Here is a 24495-nt window from a genome sequence, read left to right as displayed (position 1 = left end):
CTCAAAGGCTGATACTTCCTCTGAGAGTGGAGTTATGGGAGGTGTGAATTTGGAGATCTCATAATGAACCCTGAAATCTCCCAAACCTGTGAACTATTGTGTGAGCTAATGTGTGAACTCTCAAAGGTGTTAATTTAAGCATTATTTCTATCAATTCCATTGAGTTATCACCTTGTTTCAAGTTCTGGCTCATAACAGTATTGTGCAAGCAAGAGCTATGTCCTTCTGTCTTTTCCATGGATTTACAACTTCCTCTCCCATTCTATTCTTCAGTCTCCCTCATATTTAGATTCTTCCTACAAAATCCATTATTCTTTATGAGCAGGCCCCAAACTTTAAACCATATTCACTCTTTATTGTTCTCGCTGTATATACAGATGTCAAGTTCTTTGGAATTGTCTTGGATCACCATACTGCTGGGAAGAGCTAAGTCTGTAACAGTTGATCATCACATAATCTTGCGATTACTATGTATAATGTTTTCCTGGTTCTGCTCAGTTCACTCAGAAATAGTTCACAGAAGTCTTTCCAGGCTTTTCTGAACTCAGCCTGCATCACCATTTCTTTTAGAACAATAACATTCCATTACATTCATATACCATAACTTATTCAGCCATTCCCTAATTGATGGGCATCTACTCAATTTTCAATTCCTTGACATTACAAATAGAACCGCTATAAGCATTTTTTTGCACATATGGTTCCATTTCCCTCTTTTATGACTTCTTTGGGATACGGATATAGTAGTGATACTGCTGGATCAAAGGTTATACACAGTTTTACAGTCCTTTGTAAATAGTTCCAAATAGTTCTCCAGAATGCCTGGATCAGTTCACACCTTCAATATATTAGTGTCCCTGTTTTCCCCACATCCCCTCCAACATGGATTGTTATCACTTCCTGTCATCTTAACCAACTGACAGGTGTGAGGTGGTACCTTAGAGTTAATTTAATTTCCATTTCTCTCATCAATAGTGATTTAGAGCATTTTGTCATATGACTATAAATGCTTTTATTTTCTTCATCTGATAATTGTCTATTCATATCATATGACATTTTCAAAGAGTCATTTTCTTCCTTAAGTTTCTATTTCTCCTTATCTAGTTGGTTGACTTTTCATAACTTTCCTGTTTTTCTTGAATTGTTATTTTCTTTTAATTTAGTTTTTCTTCCAATTTCTTGCATTTGATTTTTAAAGTCTTTTTTGAGTTCTTCTATGAATTCTTTTTGGGCAGGTAAATATTTTACATTATTCTTTGGGGTAAGTGAGGCTTTTTTAACTTCAATATCCTCCCCCTTTGAAAATAAGTCCTGATCTTCCCTATTCCCATAGTAATGTCTGATGGTTGGATTCTTTCTCCTTTGCCTGATCTTTTTTTTTTTTTTTTTTAATTAGAGCTCATTAGTGTAATCACCTCCAATCCTATGGTGAGGGAGATGGTGCCTTTGATCTCAGGTCCTTCTTAAGTTCAGTCCTTTTCTGGGCTGGAACCTGAAACCAAGAACTCCACCCTCCTCGAGGTGCTCAAAGTCAGTAGCAGCAGTCCTGCCCTATTGCTTCTGCATTCACCTGTCCTGTGCTGGTTTCTTTTCATCACACATCGCTTTCTCCCTAGCACAGGTGGACCTGGCATTTCTTAGCACAGGTTTTCTTAATATTCACTGATTCAGACAACTGATTCCCCATACTATCTGGGAGGAAAAAGTTCTTGTGGCTGGGCTATGTGTACTTCCTATTCCAGCTAACACTAGGGCTTCCTGTTTGGTGTTTCTGCAAAATTAGACTAGAGGTATTTATGCTGGTATTTTTCTTCAGATCTTCTCCAATTGTCCCATAGTTCTGCCCCAATTACCATTTAACTGCTCTATGTTTGTTCTGAGGTGCACTTTTGCTTTATTTGTGGAGGAAACCTGAAGAGCTTAAAATTTTCTGAAATACTCCACCATCTTCCCAGAAACCTCCCCCATATCAATAATTTAAGAAATCATAATTGCCAATTGTGACATTAAAATATGATAGAATATTGTGCTGTAAGAACAAAGAAATAAGCAATTCAATAAAGACATAGAAAAACTTATGAAATGATGCAGAGTGAAGTGAGCAAAAACATTTAACAATTGAGACTTGATATCATCATTATAAAAACAGATGATCCTGAAGACTTTTATAAACTGATGAAATATGAAATGAGCAAAAGAACCAGTAGAACAATTTATTCAATACAAAAACACTGTGACAACAAACAACTTTGAAAATTGTAAGCACTTTCATCAATACAATCACTTGTGATTCCCCAATTGATGAAAAATGTTAATTACAGAGAGATGGCAGATTTAGGGTACTGAATTAAACTTATAACATGTATTTATATATAGCTTTTATTTTGTCTGACTATGCATAAATGTCACATGAAACATACTTTTTTTTTCTTTCCCCCATGCAGTGGGAGAAGAGGGAGAGATAAAATAGATTTGGAAATGACCTACTATAAATGAGAACTGTTGGATGTACTTTCAGATGAATTCACTATATTATTAGGATTTACTTTGTTACAAGAAACCTCTCATGAAGTAGAAATAATTTGTAACTATTTGTAACATAAAAATAAAACATATCAATAAAATTTGTCATGATTCCCCCCCAATAATTTCCTGCCCTCTGTTAAAACAACTTCTTCACTAGATAATTTAAAGCTATTGTCTACTCTTTCTCCTCAGAATATGCTCTTTTCTTTGGGCTTTTGTGAATTCTTTCTTGATTCTCATCTTATCTACTGATATTTCTTTTTACTCCTTTACTAATTCATCCTTTTCAGGCCTCCTTCTCTTTTCTTGCCACATTCTCTTGGTGCCCTCAGAAATTCAAGTGGGTTTATATACCTATGGAAATGATTTTCATTTCCACATACCTGAATCTGGTCTCTTTCCTAAGGTCTACTCTTATATTTCCAAGCGCTTGGTAAACATTTAATTAACAGTTTCAAACTGATTCATGTATTCGTTCACAGTAGTCTAGAAAAATTGTTCTATTTGCCCAAGTCAAAATCTTTATATGCTCCCTGAGTACCATTCCTTCCTGTATCTACAGCATAATGCTCACACTAGAAACTCCACTCCTCTTCTCTTCAACCTCTTCCTACTTAATGGTTCCTTCCCTTCTGCTTATACATATGCCCATGTCTTCCCCAACTGCACACCTATACAATACAGTGGGCAGAGTGCTGGATATGGAGATGGAAAGAACTGTAGCTGAATCCTGCCTGAGATTGGTGAATAATCCTAACATAAACAAGTATCTAATTCTCTGTTGCCTCAGTTCCCTCTTCTATAAATAAAAGCACCCATCTCCCAATGCTGAGGATAAATAAAATAATATTTGTAAGGTATTTTGCAAACCATTAAGTGATATAAATATGCCATTTTTTATTATGCCATAACATAATCCCATAATAAAATTCCCCAAACAATCATATGATCTGGCCATACCCATATGCTATCATATTCTCCCGTACTCTTTTTGCCCAGAGAAAAGTAGTATGAGGAAAGGCAGAGAGGCGGCTCAAAATAATGGGGTGTCTACAATGTTAGGTTACAGAATAAGAACAGAATATGTCACAGTAAACAATATTTTCACAGCTATCTGGACCAATACATAACAGAAAAACAAAGTTCTTTCTATAATATAGCCATGAGTATCCTCCAAAATCCAGCCTTTTCTAGAAATTAAGATTTCAAATGAAAGAAAACCTAATCCACTTCTGCTCTAACCATTCTCACCATTCAAAAAGTTTTTTCTTACATAATAAGGATTCCCATCCTGCCCATGTCACAACCACCCGAGATTTAGTATAATATATTTGGCAAAATCAGAATTCTGTAAATATCATCCTGTGTTTTGTTTTTTTTTCCCCTACCAAGAAATCAGGGAGATATAATAATTTAAACAGTGAAGAATATAATTGGGAAAGGAAAATAAGAAAATAACAACTAGTATTTATATAATTCTTTAAAGTTTACAAAATATTTTATGAATATTATTTTATCCTGCAACCCTCCTGGAAGATAAATATTATTGTTACACACATTTTCCAATGGAGGAAACTGAGGGAGCCAGAGAATAAGTCATCGTAGATTAATAAAGTCAGGATATCAGGATTTCTGGGGATGAAGCCAAGATGACAGAATAAAGAAGTGCCTCATCCCACCCCTCCAACTCCAATGCTGAAGTGTTAGAGCCAATAAAAGGTCAGACTAGAGCATTCTTCCAGCTCAATACAACTCAGAAGTTTGGGAAAAAACGGTCTATGCATTGTGATTTGAAGCGGGCCCAAAGCCCACGGACATATGATGCCAATAGGAAAAAAAAAAAAATAGCAGCCATTTCAGGGTGTTCAACTATTCAGATATGCTAACACTGGAAAGGGAAAGTGGCTTGGCAACTATACTGCCTATACCCACTTCTGAGTCACAGTTCAAGGGCATAGAGGAACACTTGATCAAGAAGAAGAGCAAGTCTTCATTTCTGGCCCAAAGGTAATGATCAAGGATCCTAAGGAACAGTATAACTTCTGGTCCCAAAGAAGGGAGGAACCTTGAGAAGCAAAATCAATTGCAATCCAAAGGACTGGGGCCTTTCCTGGGCAAAGCCCAGAGTATAGAACAAGAGAGTATAGACCAATGACCACACGTCTCCCTAGATCATATACCTTGGAAATAACAAAAAAAATTCTAAACACCTACAACTAGCTCTGAAATCAGCAGTTCAAAAGTCTGAAATTTGATATTATTCTTCCTTTTCCCACTCCTCTATGCCAAGGACAGGCCCCAACTTTAACACAAAGTTCCAGGTTAAGAAACAGAATAAAGAAATGTCCAAACAAATGAACAACAACAACAAAAAAAACTAAAAACAACCAGATCATAAAAATTTACTATCCTGACAGGGAAGATCAAAACACAAATGTGGAATAAGAAAATGAAGTCAAAACTGTAATGACCGCGTATTTAAAGTCAGCCGGAGTCAGGAATTCAGGTTAAGGGAAAAAGCTTCAATATTTATTGAAGTGAAGAGGTGAATAAAGATTGCAATAGCAAATATAGGCAAGAAAGATTGCGATAGCAAATATAGGCAGTTGCGCCAGGAAGCCAGCTAAGAGAGAGCGAAGCGAGCCGAGCCAACCGTGGCAATGGCAGTCCCAAAAGTCTCTCCTCCCTTTCCTTTTCCACTCCCCTCCCCCTGCCTCCACCCACCAAAATCTTCATTTCCTATACAACACATCAGGACTTGCACAAAGAGTGGGTGGGGGCCATTCTTTCTCCAAGCTTATATATTAATAGAGTATGGTCCAATTACTATTTAGCCTCATGTGCTTGGGACCTCAGTGCATCAACTCAAGCCTCAGCCCATTACATCTGGAGGAGATGGCTCAGTGGGTAAAGCACCAGCCCTGAAGTCAGGAGGAACTGAGTTCAAATCCAGCCTCAGACACTTAACAATTCCTGGTTGTGTGACCGTGGGCAAGTCACTTAACCCCAACTGCCTCAGCAAAAAGCAAAAAGAAGAAGAGAAACAAACAGAAAGATCGTCACAATGGCAATCACAAAAAAAAAAAAAAAAAAAAAAAAAAAAAAAAAATGCTAGCAGAGAGAGGTCTGAGCTAACCGTGGCAATGGCAATCCCAAAACTCTCTCCTTCCCCTTCCTTTTCCACTCCCCTGCCTCCACCCACCAAAATCGTCATTTCCTATACAACACATCAGGACTTGCACAAAGAGTAGGTGGGGGCCATTCTTTCTCCAAGCTTATATATTAATAGAGTATGGTCCAATTACTATTTAGCCTCATGTGCTTGGGACCTCAGTGCATCAACTCAAGCCTCAGCCCATTACACAAAACTACTCTAAGCAAAGACCTCAAAAAAAAATGTAAATGGGACACAAAAAGCTTTAAAAACGTAAAAAAAAAAAAAAAAAAAAGCTAAAAATGATTTTCAAAATGAAAGCAAAGGAAGAAAATTATGAAAAGACAATGAAGCATTTGGGAAGAGGCACACAAAAAAATCAAAAAAACTAATATTTTAAAAAACAGAACTGGCCACATGAAAAAGGAAATAAAAAATTCACTGATAAAAATAATTCTCTGAAAAGCAAAACTGTTCAACATAAAAAGAGATAACAAAAGCTCACTGAAAAAATTAATTCATTAAAAATTATAATTGGGTAAATGGAAGCTAATGACTTCATGAGACATCAGAAAATAATAAAACAACATCAAAAGGAATAAAAAGAATAGAAAAACATGAACTATCTCATCAGAAAAACAGCTGGTCTAGAAAACAGATCGAGAAGAGAATTTAAGAATTATGGTACTATCTGAATGCCATGATCAAAAATTGAACGTGAATATCATCTTTCAAGAAATTATTAAGGAAAACTGTCCTGATCCTTGAACCAGAAATGTAGTAGTGTTGTGCCACAGTTCCCTTCTAATTGTCCTTAATTGTTTCCCTTAATTGTTCTGCCTCAATCCCCCTAATTGCAATACCACCCTTCTCTCCTAATCATTAGAACTGATATAATTTAGGGCTAGCTACACTAAGATTATAAACTGTAAATGTTTAATCCAGATAAGGAGAAAGACCTTCTATCTTAGACATCATGACCCCAGACCTTCCATACTTAGCAGAATGTCTGGTGCCTCCCCCATTCTGCCATTGTTCTTCTTGATCCCAACTTATCAGAATGTCTGATGCCTCCCCCCACCCTGTCAGATAGTCCTTTCTGCTCACAGTGCTCTGACTCCGCCCTTGCCTTAGTCTCCCTGGTAGTTTGGAGGGGTGTGTGTGTGTGTGTGTGTGTGTGTGTATGTTACTGAGGAATCACATTTGCTGCTGGATGCTTCGGCCATCAGCCCTAGGGACAATATGCCCCCAGCACAATCTCTCCCTCTCAAATAAAATATTAAAAACTCTCTAATCTCAATTGTGTCTCAGTTTCTCTGGCATTACAGTAAAAATGCCAAAAGGGAAACTCTCAGGAATATAACAGCCAAATTCCAGAATTCACACTCAGAAGAGAGAGCAAGAAAAGAAATCATTCAAATACTATGGACCCAGTCAGAATCACACAAGATTTAGTAACCATTACATTAAATGAGCAAAAGGCTTGAAATATCTTTCAGAAGGCAAAAAAACTGGGGTTACAACCAGGAATAAAATACTTCAAAGGAAAAGATGGATATTTAAAGATATATCCCTATATCTTCAAAAGTATATCTGTTGAAAAGACCAGAACTTGAATAGAAAATTTAATTTTCAAATACAAGATTCAAGAGACACATAAAAAAGTAAATATTTAAGAAAAATCATAAAGGACTCAATAAGGTTAAACTACCTTTTTATATGGGAAGAAGATATATGTATTTTCTAAGAACTTTATCATTATTAGGGCAGTTACAAGGACTCTATATCTACAAAGAGGGTGTGGGAACGACTGGATTATGTTGGAATGATGAGGTTTTTTTTTTTTGTTTGTTTGTTTTGTTTTGTTTTTTTTTTTTTTGTTTTTTAAGGGATTGGCCAGAAAAGGTTGAAGGGAGAAGAATAGGGAAAATTATCTTATATAAAAGAAGTATGCAAGGAAGAGCTCTTTCAATAGAGGGGAAAACTGGGATGGAAGTATATCAATGCATGAACCTCATTCCCATCTAAGTTGATTAAAAAGGGGAAAAACACACACACACACTTAATTGGTAAAAGAAATCTATTTTGCACAATAGGGTAGTAGGAGGGGAAAGGGATATGAGAAAAAGGGTAGCATTATAAAAGGGAAAGCAGGAAAGAAGGTAGTGGTTAAGAAGCAAAACAGATTTTAGAGAAAGGATGTGATAAAAGGAGAGAGAGAAGGATAAACAGGAAAAAAACAGAATGGAGGGAAATGCACAGTTAGAAATCATAACTGTGAATGTGAATGTAAAAACTTCACCCAAACGATATAAGTGGAAAGTAGGATAAATTAGAAACCAGAATCCAACTCTATGTTTACAAGAAAAACTCTTGAAACAGAGGTACAAAACAGAATTAAAATAAGGGGTTGGAGCATAATCTATTGTCCTTCATTTGAAGTAAAAAAGGCAGGGGTAACAATCAGACAAAGTGAAAACAAAAACAGATGTAATTAAAAGGAATTAGCAGGAAACCACAAGCAACCAAGTAATATCAATACTAAACATATCCAATGAATGGTACAGCATTCAAATTCTTAAATGAAAAGTTAACTTAAGGAGGAAATAGTAAAATTAAACAAGTGGAGAACCTCAATTTTCCCCTTGCAGAGCTAGATAAATATAATGATAAAATAAGAAAGCAGTGAGGGAGATAAACAGAGATTACCTTAGACAAGTGAGATATGATAGCCCTTTGGAGAAGATTGAATAAAAGCAACATGGACTTAAACCATTTTCTCACTGTACACATCATCTTCACAAACCTTGACCATTTATTAGGGCATAAAAACCTCTCAACCAAGAGCAAAAAAGCAGATATATTAATGTAGCTTTTAAAAATCATTATTTAATAAAAATTACATTCAATAAAGGATGGGAGAAAGCACAGATTAAAAGCTGATTGAAAACTAAATAAACCAATCTTATAGAATGACTGGGTGAAATAACAAAATCATAGAAATAAAATTTCATTATGAGAATGACAATGAGAAAATATTCAAAAAATTTGCTGGATACAGACAAAACAGTATTTAAGAATAAAATTTATATTCTTAAATGCTTATATCAATAAAGATAAAAGCAGATCAATAAATTAGGTATGTAATTAAAATAAACTAGAAAAATAACAAATAAAAAATCTCCAATTAAACATCAAACTTTAAATCAAACAAGAGATTAAAAAAACTTAAAATTAAAAAAAAATTGAATTACTAAATAAAACTAAAAGCTGGTATGTAAAAAAACAATAAAAAGAAAAAAATTGGTTAATTTTATTTTTTAAAACAACTTAAATTTTTAGAATTAAAAAAATGAAAAGGGTAATAAATGAAGATGAAATTAAATTAGGACTTATTTTACTTGTATAAAATAGGCAATCTAAGTAAAATTGATATTTAACAAAAATCTAAATTGTCTAGATTAACAGAAAATGAAATAGAATAATTAAAAAATCCAACCTTAGAAAAAGAAACATAAGAAACCATCAATGATCTCCCCAAGGAAAAAACCTCCAAACCAGATACATTTACAAGTGAATTCAAGGAAACAATTAAGGAATGATTAATTCCAATACTATGGAAATTATTTTTAATGACCAGGTAAAGGAGTAGTAGCAAATTTCTTTTAAGACACAAATAAGATTTTGATATTGGAAGCAGGGAGATCAAAAACAAAGAAAACTATTGACCAAATTTCTTAAGTATCATTGAAGAACAAATCTTAAATAAAATACTAATAAGGGAATTGCCTCAATTACATCACAAAGATCATGCATCAGTACTAGATGTAGTTTAGGAAAACTATCAGCATAAATGACAACATCAGTAACAAAAACAACAAAAATCATATGATTATCCTGTTAAATCCTGAAAAAGCATTTAATAATTTACAATACCCATTTTTATTAAAAACTCCATTAAGCATAGGAATCAAGGGAGTCTTTCTTAGAATGATAAGCACTCTCTCTATATAGATAGATAGATAGATAGATGTATATATAAAACAAAGAACAAGCATTTTCTATAATGGGAATAAACTTGAAGCCTTCCTACGAAACTCAAAGCAAAGATGTCCAATATCAGCACTGATATTCAACAGTTAGAAATGTTAAGATATAGCAATAAGACAAGATAAAGAAATTGAAGATTAAAAACAGGCAACAGGTAATATTAAGGTATCCTAAAGAATTAACAAAAAACTACTTGAAATAATTAACAACTTTAGCAAAGTTACTGGATACAAAATAAACTCAGGAAAATCATGAGCATTCCTATATATTACCAACAAAATCCATCAGGAAGAGAGAAATTCCACTTGAAATAACTACAGACAATATAAATTAGTTGAAAGTCTACCTGCCAAGACAAACCCAGGGATTATTCACAGAAATACAGACAGAATTAAATGACTAGAGAATTACTAATTGCTTATGGGTAGACTGAGCCAATATAATAAAAAATGACAATTCTACCTAAGTTACTTTACTTACTCAGTGTCTTTCAGACAAGAAGGGTTATATCATAAGTAACAGGAAAGATTATCTGTCAGATTCATGAATAAGAGAATAATTTATGATCAAACAAGAGTCAGAAAGGATTATGAGAAATAAAAGATAATTCCAATGATATAAAATTAATGTTTTGAACAAACAAAACTAATGTAGACAAAATTTAAAGCAAAACAAAAAAGTGGGGGAAATTATTTTTGTGTTTCTCTGATAAAGGCCTAATTTCTGATATATAGGGAACAAAGCTAAATTTACATAATAAGAAAAAAATTTTAAGTATTTCAGGACAGATTTGAACTCCAGTCTTCTTGAATCCAAATTGAGCACAAAATTCACTGTGCAACTTATTATAAGGCAAAATAAAATATTACAATTATCCTCTATCATCCTTATTCATGAAGAGTAAAATCTCTCACAAAATCCTATACTACTGGGAAAAGGAAATGCTACAAATAAACCTATCTCCTCTCATCTTTTTACATTCTAAGATCCAGCCAACTCTTACCTTTGTCTTTGTTCTTGAGCTTCTCTAGGCCTTTGCTGTACAGTATATGCTCTAAGAATATACTCTCTCATATCTTTCTTTTACAGATTCCCTAACTTTGTTTCAAGATTGAAGGTCAGTTAGCATGTACTACACAAAGCCTTTCTTGCTACCATGTATTTAAGTATTTTGCATTTATTTTGTACAGATATATTCTGTTCATAATTTATTTTGATTGGTTGGTTACTCTAAGAACAGCTGTTTTAAGAAAAGTGCCTAGGTAAGTTATCTATTTCCCCTAGGCTTCACTCCTGACTCTCCTCTATCTCTAACTTCTTAACACTTTTAGGTGCTGTCTTCCATATTTGAATGTAAACACTTAGATAAGACTTATATTACACACACACACACAATCTAAGCTAAAGGAACATAAGCCCCTTGAAAAGAGCTTACTTCTTTGGCTTTCTAACCACAGTATACAAGTTTTGTCTCTGAGGAGCTAATAATGCCTTGTTCATATTCTACTTTATTGCTTTTGCTACTATTCCTTTCTGATTGAGATGATGTTTCACTGAATTGTTTCTGCGATATTCTGGAACAATCATCTGCTATTACAAATTCTTTTTATTCAGATATTGTTATCAATCTTCTGTGGCCTCCCACAGCCAACATGTCCCTTTTCAACTTATCTGTTAATCGGGCCTACCATACTCAGGCAAATGTATATAACTTCTGCTTATTTATTTTTCTATTCTTAGAATCCCCCAGTTTCACAGAAAATCCCCTCGAATTCATAGCTACCATGTACAGGAAGAATCCATTTTAATCCCATTTATATACTGAAATTTCCAGGGATCTTGAGAAGGCATTTCTCAATATAAGAGAAAAGCCTTTTTCTGTACTCATGTGCAAGTCAAAGATCTATAGCACACTGATAAAAGATACAACAACATTTTTCTTACTAGATTTTATCTTCTTATACACTTGTCTAAACTATCAAGACCTTTTCAGAGCCTGACTTTCTTACATGGATTAGTTATATTCTCTTTTGTCATGCCATTTGCAAATGTGACACATTATTTGGTAGGTAAATGAATATCACTTAAAACTTCTGAATTTTGAATGTGAATAACAAGTGAAACATATAAAAGAAAAGTGGCCAAAAAAAAGATTAAAAAAAAAAAAAAAAACTATGGATACTTAACTTGATCAGGAGAGAGAATTAAAGTAAAAGGGGAATAGAAGTGAGAGAAAACTCTGATAGCTACCTTAAAGTAATTGATGAAGTGTGAAAGAGGAATTGGGTTTTTTAGCTTGGTCCCAGAGGCAGACCTATGAAAAAAAATAGCAAAAACTGGAGATTTTTGCATTACATATGAAAAAACCTCTTGACAATTAGAGTTATCCAAAAGTAAAGTGGATTACTTCAAGGATGAAGGTTTTTCCACAAAGAAAACTCTCCAAGACTAGTGTTCAGGAACTGATATTCTAGATAAATTCTAAGGTCAATTTCAGCAATGTGATACTGTGAGTATAGCTATACAATAGAACTTGCACTACAATGGCAATTTTAATTGTGGATATCCAATGTTAACTTAGTGTTCCAGCACAAGCCTTGTCATCTTACTAACCTAAAATCTATTATACTTTAGTAGCCTAAAATACAACTAAAATATTTCCTTAAATTTTCTTATAACCCAAGAATTTTAAAAATTTATAATAGAGGGCTATGTTTTAATATTTCCTTTCCTTCATGTCATAAAATTCAAGAAGCAAGAAAGGTACTCAAAAGTAAGATTTTTTTTTGTTTTCTGACTTGAAAATAAAAGGTTCTGTGCAATTTAGTTTTAGACATTCAAGCTGGTTCTCCCATTACTTTTCTATAGCCATTTATGCTTTTCTTTTTTTTTTTTAAACAGTTCTAAGTCACAATTAGATGCTGATGAAAATACAATAACCATGCAGTTTTCTTTCAATACAGAAATAGTAATGATAGATTTTAAACATGAAACATTTTTCTAATATCAAGAAAATTATTGTAGACAAGGGTTCTTTACCAATCACATATAGTAGAAAAAAAAGATTGGAAGGTAGAAAACAAATTATCTCTAAATAACTTCTTTAGGCTTCTTTTTACTTAATGTTATATAGTTTCAAAAAAATAAAATCTTCTAAGGAAGAAAATGTTAAATGTTACCATTTCAAGCTGTTTTCTCAATAATTTACACTACTTAGCAAACAAAAGAGATTTGCTTTTTGAAAGGAGAGTATTTTGATTGGGAAAGACGTAAACAACATAGTTATACTATGGCTTACAAAGAATTTATAGCACAAAATGCATTATAAAAAGTCTAAAAGGAAAAATGGTATTAAAAAAAACACAACTACAAATAAAGATAAAATTTAAGCCTAAACTTTAAAACTCAAAACTTAATATTGTTGCTCTAAAATTATCGATAGGTCTAGAAGGAAGTTACGTGGATAATTAAAAACCTTTGCTCTATACTATTTTATTTGGTGATCTCATCAGCTCTCAGGTGTTTTATTATCATCTCTATGCTGCTGATTCTCAAATCTATAAATCCAGTCCTAATTTCTTTTCTTGTAGTGTTCTTGTTTGGTTTTCTGAAGGTTTCTGGACCAGCCTTAGTTTCAATTCAGTAATCACCACCAGAATAAGCCAGGGATAAAGTCCAAATTCTTTATTGTCTCCTTGCCTGGGGCTGGCCAGCTTTCTGGAGAGCCTTTCAGACCCGTCTTGGTCTCAGTGAGGGAAGTGCAGAAGGCCAGCCACCACGGTGGTGTGAGATGAAGTGCATCTGTCTCTGGGTCTCTCCCAGTTTATATGCTCTATTTTAATTACATTATCATAGGTGTGAATCTTGTAGAACTATATTAAATACTAAGTACATGTATTGAACTAGAGAACTATTAATCACCATGCTAAACTAGATAACCATCTTATTGATTCCACTGACTTAACACCTTGTAAGAATCCTTGTTTCAAGTACAAAAGTTCTGGCCCATAACATTTCCAAATCTCCAATCTCATCACCAATTGCTTGATACTTCTAAACTGATGTCCCTAAGCATCTTAAACTCAACATGTCCCAAACTAAACTCATTTTCTTCTCCACTCTTTTGAGAAAACTAGACAGCACAGTGGATGATGTAAGAAAGAGCTGAATAAAAATCTAGAGTCAAACACTTAGTTGTGTGACCTTGGGCAAATCATTTAATCTCTTTGGGCCTCAGATTCTACAACTGTAAAATAGTAACAGAAACAACCTTATAAGGTTGTTGTGAGGATAAAGTGAGTTAATATTTGTAAAAAGCACTTAGTAGAACTGAACAGTTCTCTTTTTGCACAGGGAGAATTGGATTCAGAAGGTAAAAATAACCCGGGAAGAAAAACAAAGATGCAGATAGTTCACATTTGTTTCCCAGTATTCTTTCTTTGGGTGTAGCTGCTTCTGTCCATCATTTATCAAATGAAACTCAGTTAGGTCTCTTTGTCAAAGAAATCCACTTCCATCAGAATACATCCTCATACAATATCGTTGTCGAAGTGTATAATGATCTCCTGGTTCTGCTCATTTCACTTAGCATCAGTTCATGTAAGTCTCTCCAAGCCTCTCTGTATTCATCCTGCTGGTCATTTCTTACAGAACAATAACATTCCATAACTTCATATACCACAATTTACCCAGCCATTCTCCAATTGATGGGCATCCATTCAATTTCCAGTTTCTAGCCACTACAAACAGGGCTGCCACAAACATTTTGGCACATACAGGTCCCTTTCCCTTCTTTAGTATTTCTTTGGGATATAAGCCCAATAAAAACACTGCTAGATCAAAGGGTATGTACAATTTGATAACTTTTTGGGCATAATTCCAGATTCCTCTCCAGAATGGTTGGATTCATTCACAACTCCACCAACAATGCATTAGTGTCCCAGTTTTCCCGCATCCCCTCCAACATTAGTCATTATTTTTTCCTGTCATCTTAGCCAATCTGACAGGTGTGTAGTGGTATCTCAGAGTTGTCTTAATTTGCATTTCTCTGATCAATAATGATTTGGAACACTCTTTCATATGAGTGGTAATGGTTTCAATTTCATCATCTGAAAATTGTCTGTTCATATCCTTTGACCATTTATCAATTGGAGAATGGCTTGATTTCTTATAAATTAAGAGTCAGTTCTCTATATATTTTGGAAATGAGGCCTTTATCAGAACCTTTAACTGTGAAGATATTTTCCTAGTTTGTTGCTTCCCTTCTAATCTTGTTTGCATTAGTTTTGTTTGTACAAAGGCTTTTAAATTTGATATAATCAAAATTTTCTATTTTGTGATCATTAATGGTCTCTAGTTCATTTTTAGTCACAAATTTCTTTCTCCTCCACAAGTCTGAGAGATAAACTATCCTATGTTCCTCTAAATTTATTTATAATCTCATTCTTTATGTCTAGGTTATGGACCCATTTCGATCTTATCTTAGTATATGTTCGGTTTTACAAACATATATTGTATCTAGGATATACTGCAACATATCTAACATATATAGGACTGCTTGCCATCTAGGGGAGGAGGTGGAGGAAGGGAGGGGAAAAATCGCAACAGAAACGAGTGCAAGGGATAATGTTGTTAAAAAAAAAAAATTACCCTGGCATGGATTCTGTCAATATAAAGTTATTATTAAATAAAATTTAAAAAAAAAAAAAAAGCCCTTAGTATAGTGCATGGCATATACAAGACATCATGAAAATCCTTTTTCTCTTCCTCCCCTCAATTTTCCTATTGCCAATCAATGATACTTTCTCAGATGGCAAATTTATAATTTTGACTTTTTAAAATTTAAACATTTTTATTTAAAGTTTTGAGTTCCAAATTCTATTCCTTCCTGCCCATCCCTATCCCTAAGATGATAAGCAGATATAAGTTATATATGTGCAATTATTTTTTTACCTTGATATGTATTTTATTTTATTATTTATTAAAGCTTTTTATTTTCAAAACATATGTGTGGATAATTTTTCACCCTTAATCCTTGCAAAACCTTGTGTCCCAATTTCTTCCCCTTTCCTCCCACACCCTTCCCTAGATGACAAGAAATCCAATATATGTTAAACATGGTAAAAATGTGTTAAATCCAATATATGCATACATATTTATACGATTATCTTGCTGCACAAGAAAAATCAAATTAAAAAGGAAAAAATGAGAAAAAATAAAATGCAAGCAAACAACAAAAAAAAAGGAGTGAAAATGCTATGCTGTGAGATCCACACTCAGTTCCTACATCCTCCTTCTGGGTGTTGATGGCTATCTTCATCACAAGATCATTGGAACTGTCCTGAATCATTTCATTGTTAAGAAGAACCACTTGACATGATTTTGACTCTTCTGTACACAATCCACATTTTGTTCCCCAGTCGTTTTTAAATGTTCACAGAATCTCTTACACAGGTCTCCCAGCTGGACTTCCCCATTATCTCATTTTTAGATTAATAAAATAGTCATTTGGTCAGTCTCCCTGCCTTATATTTCTCCCTTTCCAATGCATCCTTCATTTACTGTCCTAAAGCTAAGATTTTATCACATTATCTTTTTCTCCCTCTACTGTATAAATTCCTATAGTTCCCTACTGCCACAAGCAGGGGAAAAAATGTAAAATGCTATTTGGCATTTAAAGCATTTTGTAATCTAGTTTCTTCCTATTTTCATGATATTCTTACCTTTTTCTTTTCATCATGTAACATAGGGTTCACCTAACTCCTTGCTAACCCAAATCATAGATAAGTTGCATAGTGTTAGTGGTAAGATAAAGTAGTCACATTGACAAAATCACAGAATAGTGAAATTAAATTGGGGAAAAATATCTCTTTAATAAATTAATTAGCAAAGGACAGAAGACTAAGTATAGACTCCTTTTTTATTGGCTCTTATCATTCTTAAGGAATAATAGGCTAAGGAAAATTGACATACAGATTATAAATCAGTCTCTCTGATTTTCGTTTGTTTCTTCCACTTAAAACAGAGGACGCATTTAATAAGTCAATACAGCCAGTGCTATGGAAGTGGTGAGTTCTCAAAGTAAGCCCACCTTTCAAATGCTGAATCTCTTCCTAAGACCAACTTCTATGTCCAGCATTGGGTATATGCTTTTTTCCCACCTTTTTATCTCTACTACTCCCCATATAGTGGCTAAATAAACTATCACAATAAATTAGTTTTACATAAAAGAAATAATGAATTAGTATAAAAATCTGGCAGCAAACAAGACATTTAATGGGAATAGGAACAGATTTAATGCACAGACATATTTTTTTTAATCTATAAATTGAAGCAGATGACCTCTGAAATACTTTCCAACTTTGAAATTCTGTCATACTTTGGCAAATTATTATCAGCTTTTAAAGTTGTAATTTGAGTTTAATAAAATGTACTCAATAGAAAGGGAACAAAACAATCTATAGAACTAAGGAAGTAAATGGTTAAAAAAAAAACAAACCTAACCCTAATAGTCAAATAATCGGAACAGGTTATATAATCCTACAAAATAAAAGTGGCAGAATTGACAAGCATAAAAAACTACAAATGCTTTCTTACAGTATAGTGTAGCCTTGCTTTGCACCATAAGAATTCCCAGATTGCATTATACCCAATACATGAAGATAGACCCTAAAATGATCTATGTAGAGGTGACAGGGATTGCTCTATGCAGTGTTTTATGCAGAATTTCTCTTTATGACATATCTGATAAATGGTTAACCAGCTTTAAAGTCCTCAAATGAAGGGGAATAAGTCCAAACTCTTGTTATAATAATTTACCCTAAGACAGCCCGAAGACAAGAGAGAAAGAGGGAAGAATTAGAGCAGTTAGACTAGTCATACTATAAATTTTAAGTGTCACTGAAATATTAGATTACTCAAAGAAAAAAGATGATTAAAAAAATGGTATTAACAGCTAATGTCTGAAGTTAGAGCTCCATATAGTGCCTACTGTTTATCACTAATGAAGAAACAGAGGGTTAGAAAGTATGACTTTCCCATGGTCATAATTAATCAAAAGTTACCTTTGCACTGACTCTAAATCCAGCACTGCACTCATTTGTCTATCACATTTTTCTTAACAAATAACCTTCCAAACTCTAGTTGAACAGTCAAAATAATGTAAAAAATTGATGGATTTATAGTTCAATTGAAGAAGTTAAAAAGCTTCTCTATGTCATTTATTAAATACCTAACAAGTGCTAAGCACTGTGTGAAATGCTGGGGATATTACCAAAACAAAAAACAACCATTACCAAAAAACCCCCCAAAACAAAACAAAACAATAAACAAAACTAGTCCTGGCTCACAAGCTGCTTAGTCTCATGAATTCCCTGCTACTCCTCCAAAAAAGAAAATTTATTTATGGCCTTTACTTTGGATCAAAGAATGCTGAAATTACTTTTTCCAGTCACAACTACATTTAAGTATGTAACTTTCATTAAGCTTGAAAAATAAATTTTGATGTGCAATCCTATCCTTCTTCCTCCTTTTATAACAAAATCCAAATCGACTTTGCCTCAAAACAAAGAAAAATACCATGGGGGTAACTGACACCCAGAAGAATGGAACCATGGAAGAGATTTTGAGGCAAATTGGGGGAAGGGGAAACTTACCGATTAAAGAGCACAGGTCAATAAGGAGTTGTACAATTAGGGATAGAAGATAAATTCTACCATGGGTCAATATCCTATCACTGAAGGTACTGGTATTTTTAAAGATAATGCACCAAAAAAGTGGGGGCCAAGACATATAAAGCAACAACATAAATTGTTTAGGAGAAAATTCAAAATAGGCACCTCAAATGTTTTAATTAAATAAGGTATATAGTCAACATCACTAAAGTACAAGTGCCATGAATCAAAGAACAACCAGAATAAATATGACAGAATAAATAATACAGAGAATGATGGAAACAGATCTATTCTAGAAAAACAGAAAATGAAAATTTTAAAAGTTATGAAAATAAATTGGAGAGAAAAGTGGTATGAGAATACCACATGATTAATTGGGAGGAAAAATGTGGGGAAGAATTAAATAACTACCAACAAACCCATAAAAGGAAAGAAATTAATATGCAAAATTCCAAAACCAAAGAAAAAGGTAACAAGCAGAATAGGGAGAAGGAGGAAAAGTGGTTAAATAGGTCAAGGAAGAGAGCCAGAGGATCTTTTTACTCTCCACAGTAAACAGGGGATATTCTCTAAAAAAACAAAACAAAACAGGAAGAATTAGATGAGAGTTTGGGAAACATTGGAAACCTAGTAAGGAAGTCTGATGAAAGTAATAAGCAAACTGGAATTATGATGGAATCTCTCTGCCAAAATCAAAGCGGTGATAAATTTCCATCCTTCTTTAATAGTGAAACATTCTTCAGAAAGCAAAGAAGCAATAATAGGAACTGCAATTCTGAACCCAATCTTGACAAGGTCGAAGACTTGTAAATGACAGAAAACACGGGGGAAAGCAACCACTCTATCACAAACTCTGTGATAGTCTGACATGAATGTTGGATTTGAGAACACATTTTAAAAGGCTTCAGGAAAAGAAGTATGTTCCAGTGACCTAAGATACGTTAGGGGAAGTAAGCCTAAGAAATGTTTAAGGACAAAATTCTGAAGAGATAAAGAGAAGAGATGAAGGACAAAAATGGAACCTGATGTGGCTACACAAAGAACTCATTATAAAACTCATATTTATGAAAGAGATGTAGAGTAAAAGGAAGCAAGGACAGGAAAAAGATGAATAAAAAATACATAGCACTGTGATGAAAAATTCCTATCAAAAACAATACAGACCAAAAAGAATAGGAGTAGGTAATGAATAAACAAGAAGCATTTGGCTAAATTGAGAATAACCAAAAATCAAAGAAGGGTTAAGACTAGCACTAGAGCTTGAAGGAAAAAATGAGAAAGAATGAGAAAGAATTTGTGAGAAGGTTGAATTACCTAATTTTTATTTATCTCCTGTTTTCTCATCTAAGATGAAGGATCGCTGGACTGAAACAAAAAAGATGCTTTGTTTACCTGATTGTTGCCTATATATGAGTGTGAAGAATTCTGGATCACAAATTGCTCAAGAATAATTGGCAGACATTCTGGAGAGTGATTTGGAACTATGAAACTGTACATATTCTTTGATCCAGCAGTGGGAAATAAGTTGGGCTTATTTCCCAAAGAGATCTTAAAGAAGAGAAAGGGACGTGTACATACAAGAATGTTTGTGGCAGCCTTCTTTGTAGTGGCCAGAAATTGGAAACTGAGTAGATGCCCATCAATTGGAGAATGGCTGAATAAATTGTGGTATATAAATATTATGGAATATTATTGTTCTGCAAGAAATGACCAACAGGATGATTTCAGAGAGGCCTGGAGAAACTTACATGAAGTGATGCTGAGTGAAATGAGCAGGACCAGGAGTTCATTATACACTTCAACAAAAATACTATATGATGATCAATTCTGATGGATGTGGCCATCTTCAACAATGAGATGAACCAAATCAGTTCCAATAGAGCAGTAATGTATTGAACTAAGTATACCCAGTAAAAGAACTCTGAGAGATGACTGTGAACCACTACATAGAATTCCCAAACCCTCTATTTTTGTCCGCCTGCATTTTTGACTTCCTTCACAGGTTAACTGTGAACTAACACTATTTCAAAGTTTGATTCTTCTTGTATAGCAAAATAACTGTATGGACATGTATACATATATTGTATTTAACATATATTTTAACATATTTAATATGTATTGGTCACCTGCCACCTGTGGAAGGAGGGGAAAAATTGGAACAAAAGGTTTTGCAATTGTCAATGCTGAAAAATTACCCATGCGTATATCTTGTAAATAAAAAGCTATAATAATAATTAAAAAATAATTGGCAGACACAAGAAAGATTTTGCTTTATGATGTGTTGCTTAATTTTCCATATAAGACAAAGATATCACTTTCTTAATCTATGTATCCTGGAAGTAGATGATAATATAGCACATCATCTTTGAGAATTGTGTTATATTCAAAATTTGTCACCTTTGTGGTACAAAGAAAAAAAAATAATCTTTTATTGGCATCATTTCTCTTTAAAAGAAATGATTACAGTTTACACTCCTCTAAGTGCAGAACCCAGAGTAACTTTCATGATCAATCAACAAACACTTAATAAGAATATAATATTATGTTGGGTTATATGCTAGCTATGTTAAGTGATTTTTAAAAACAGTACCTGTCTCAAACTGTTTATATTCTAATGCAGAGAAAACATATTCCTTCAAAGGTATTTAAAAAACAAATTAAAAAGCTAATTTTGCTGGGGAAGGCAGTAACAGTAGAGGAAATTAGGGAAAGCCTTATGTGCAAAGTGGGACTTTTTTTGAAGTAAACTAGGGATTAAACCATAGATTAAGTCTTTGGCTGGGGGGGGAGGACCCTCAATTTTTAGAACTGGGGAGAATGTAGTCTAACCCCTTCATTTTATGGACAAAGGAATTAAAGCCAAGAGAGAATAATGCAGTGGGTCAGTAAGGTAGGATAAAAGCAATGAACTCTGACTCTTAGGATAAATTCTTTCTATCATACCTACTTAAATGTCTTTTAGCTCCATGTGATCTAGAACAAAGAGGTAACTAGAGTGGGCTGAATTCTTACACTATAAATTACTAAATATGCTGACATAGGATTTTATTCAACATAAAGAATACCAAGAAAATAATACTATAACTACCATGTCAAGAAAAAAAAAAAAAATGAATACCAAAGGTACAAAAATTACAGCATTCACAAGTTTCTGGGATCAGCAATAAAAGACAACATTCTCCTGAATAAGTAACCAAAAACACAATGAAAGTTATTAATAACATGGATGAAAAAAATCATTTAAAGAAGCTGTTTGCACTATAGTTTTTTCACTCTTAAATAGTAGCTTCAGGTATATATGACTTTATGTGTTAAATATTACTTAAAATATATAATGTACAATACATTGTCAAAGAGAATATTTTTTACATTTATCTGAAGAATTCCATAATTTGTTTTTTGGGTATAAAAAATAGTGAAAAATAATTAAATTAGTATTTAGAATAATATACAATTATTCAATAAAATATGAACATAAATACAATTGGAAAGGAAATAAATACTGAGTAAAGCTATGATCAAATGCTCAAATGGATTTATGTCATTGATTACTGTAGTAGTAGAGTATGTAACTATTCATCTGTCATTCTTTACCCTCACCATATTTTACCATATATTTCCTTAACAGCATTTTCCCCCCATGAATAATTGGAATTTTTCTGAAAATAACAAAACAAAAAACAAAACAAAACAAAACAAAACCCCTCAACTACCCAAAAGAAACAAAACAAAAACAGAGCAAATTTTGACAAAATTGAAAAAGAATAAATAACAAATAACAATAGAAGCTGATATCTTATGTGTGGATAATGAAGCATTAACGGTAAACTGAAGTGATTTTTTAATAACATTGATCTCACAAACCCCCAAAATTTTAAGTAATTTGAAACATCAATGGTTTGACTTTTAACAGAAAGCTTCAAGAGATTTAAAATAATACTAAAACAAAAGCAACAAGTCATGGACAGCATAATTAGCATAAATGATAATATACATCTATTTTTAATAAGAAAAAACTGGGAAAGACTTGAAGACTGTGTCATGTTAATGTTTTTTGACACAAAGGTAAAATAGGTTATATAACTTGAGGGTAACTTAATTTTTAGGGACAAATTTTATTGGAGACAAAGATCGCGAAAGGAAAGCAGTTTGGCTGCATCTACCCAAAATGGCTATTAGGTTTTAAAAAGGGCAATAACTTTAAAAACTGAGTAATGTAAGTTTTTTAAGTATTTTAAAATTGATTAATTATGATTTCATAATAACAAATTGCTTTACCAAATTAAATTTCTTACATAAATTTCTATATATTGATGAAATATACATATATATACATACACAGACAAAAATATATATTTCTACATATATGTAATTAAGACAACTCACCCGTGTAAAAGTGCCTTCAAAGCCATGAATATCTAGTTGTGGTTTCTGAGCATAAACATAAGCACTGATGGAGAAGAGGTCCTGAAACAGATCAAAGCTTAATTAATTGCAATTTTGTAATTCAAAAAAACTACAAAGAAAATTTAAATAACCAATTCAAAGCTTAATTAATTGCAATTTTGTAATTCAAAAAAACTACAAAGAAAATTTAAATAACCAATTCATATTCACTTTTTTTTTTCAAAAAAAGAATATGAGAAGTACTACTCTATACCATATGCTTTTATACAAAAACTTAAATAAAATCATATTATTTTTAATCTGGGGGAAATTCATGTATCTAGGAGGCTAATTCCTTTGGAGGAACCTAAGGCATACAGAAGTAAAGAAATATGCCTAATGTTTTACATTTGGCTAGATCATCAAAAATAATTTGTCTTGTGTTCCCTATTGTGTTACTGGATATCAGTAATTTTAGAATTGGATAAGACCTTAAAAGACAACCTTTTATAGATAAAGAAACTGAAGTGCAAACAAAGTGACTTTCCCAAGGTCATGAAGAGGATAAAAAATACGAGAAGTAACTTAAAAAATCACAGAGAATATGAAGAAGAATGTTTAATTCTAACTCCTATCAGAGTTTTAGCAAGTTTTTAATAGGGCCTAAAATTCCAATACATGTTACAAGAGATGGGCAAAGACATTAGCCTAATATGCATTTTAAATTGGTTGTTGTTGTCATCTGTTATCAAACACAAAGTAACTGATTCCATCACCTAGTTAATGGCAAAAGCACTCCCACCCCATGACTCCCAAATCAATGTGCTTATATTATATCTGGAAAAGATGAACTTTCATCATATTTTTACCACATAAAAAAAGAAAATCAACTGTGAAAGAAAAATTGGCTTCCTTTTTGAAAGGGAAAAGGACTGATATTTTTGGCAAGGATGAGAACTAGCATATGACCACCCCAGTGTCACACTGGTACCCTGGTCAGGAGTAAACAAGGACTTTCCCCACATGCTGGGATAAAACAAGGTCAACAGCCATAAAGGATGGAGGAGATGTGATATGTGAGCTGTTTCCCTAGGAGAAAATGTCTTAATTTGTAGGAAATTTTAACAAGAAAAAGAATGCTAACAGCTCTTAAGACATTCCCAAAAGACAATTAATTTCTCCACTGACTGAAAAATGCATTTTAACATGATGTAATAATATTCTCTTAGTGTCAACATTTCCTTAGTCCCTATAATTAGTAGTGAGGCAGCCAGGTAGATACAGAAGCTAGTGTTTCTAGGCTTGCAGTCAGGAAGACTTCTTCCTGAATTCAAATCTAGGCTCACAGACTTAGGACTGCTCTATAACCCTCGGCAAACCACTTAACCCTGTTTGTCTTTTCATCTGTAAAATGAGGTGGAGAAGGAAATGGCAAACCATTCTATTGAACATGACTAAAATGACACAACAAAAACAATTTTTTGGTAGAAATCCATCTTTTGAAAATAAACTAAACTATTTAAGATGAAGAAACCCTTTTCTAAACTCCATTTACAAATTATGTCCATGATGATGAAAAGAGGTATGTAAAGACCTGAGTACATCTAGAAAATTCAGAGACTCTTTCTTCAAATAAAGTCCTTGAAATGAATCTCTCCTTTATGTCTGTTATACTATCTTATAAATTACTTTTCCTAAATTGAAAAT

At 33.1% G+C, this 24495-nt stretch overlaps 1 protein-coding gene across 2 annotated transcripts in view; it reads right to left on the bottom strand.

Moving 5' to 3' along the window:
* ATP9B (ATPase phospholipid transporting 9B (putative)) overlaps nt 1-24495 on the bottom strand; it is a 431234-nt gene that overhangs the window by 229358 nt on the left and 177381 nt on the right. For both annotated transcript variants that reach the window (XM_051970555.1, XM_051970554.1), the window contains exon 9: nt 22789-22869. In XM_051970555.1, the coding sequence (XP_051826515.1) occupies nt 22789-22869 (81 nt within the window). The remainder of the gene's footprint in view (nt 1-22788; nt 22870-24495) is intronic.

The sequence above is a fragment of the Antechinus flavipes genome, chromosome 1, assembly GCF_016432865.1.
Source record: "Antechinus flavipes isolate AdamAnt ecotype Samford, QLD, Australia chromosome 1, AdamAnt_v2, whole genome shotgun sequence".
Classification (NCBI taxonomy): domain Eukaryota; kingdom Metazoa; phylum Chordata; class Mammalia; order Dasyuromorphia; family Dasyuridae; genus Antechinus; species Antechinus flavipes.
The sequence above is the reverse complement of the archived record's forward strand: the minus strand, read 5'-3'. Positions and strand labels throughout refer to the sequence as shown.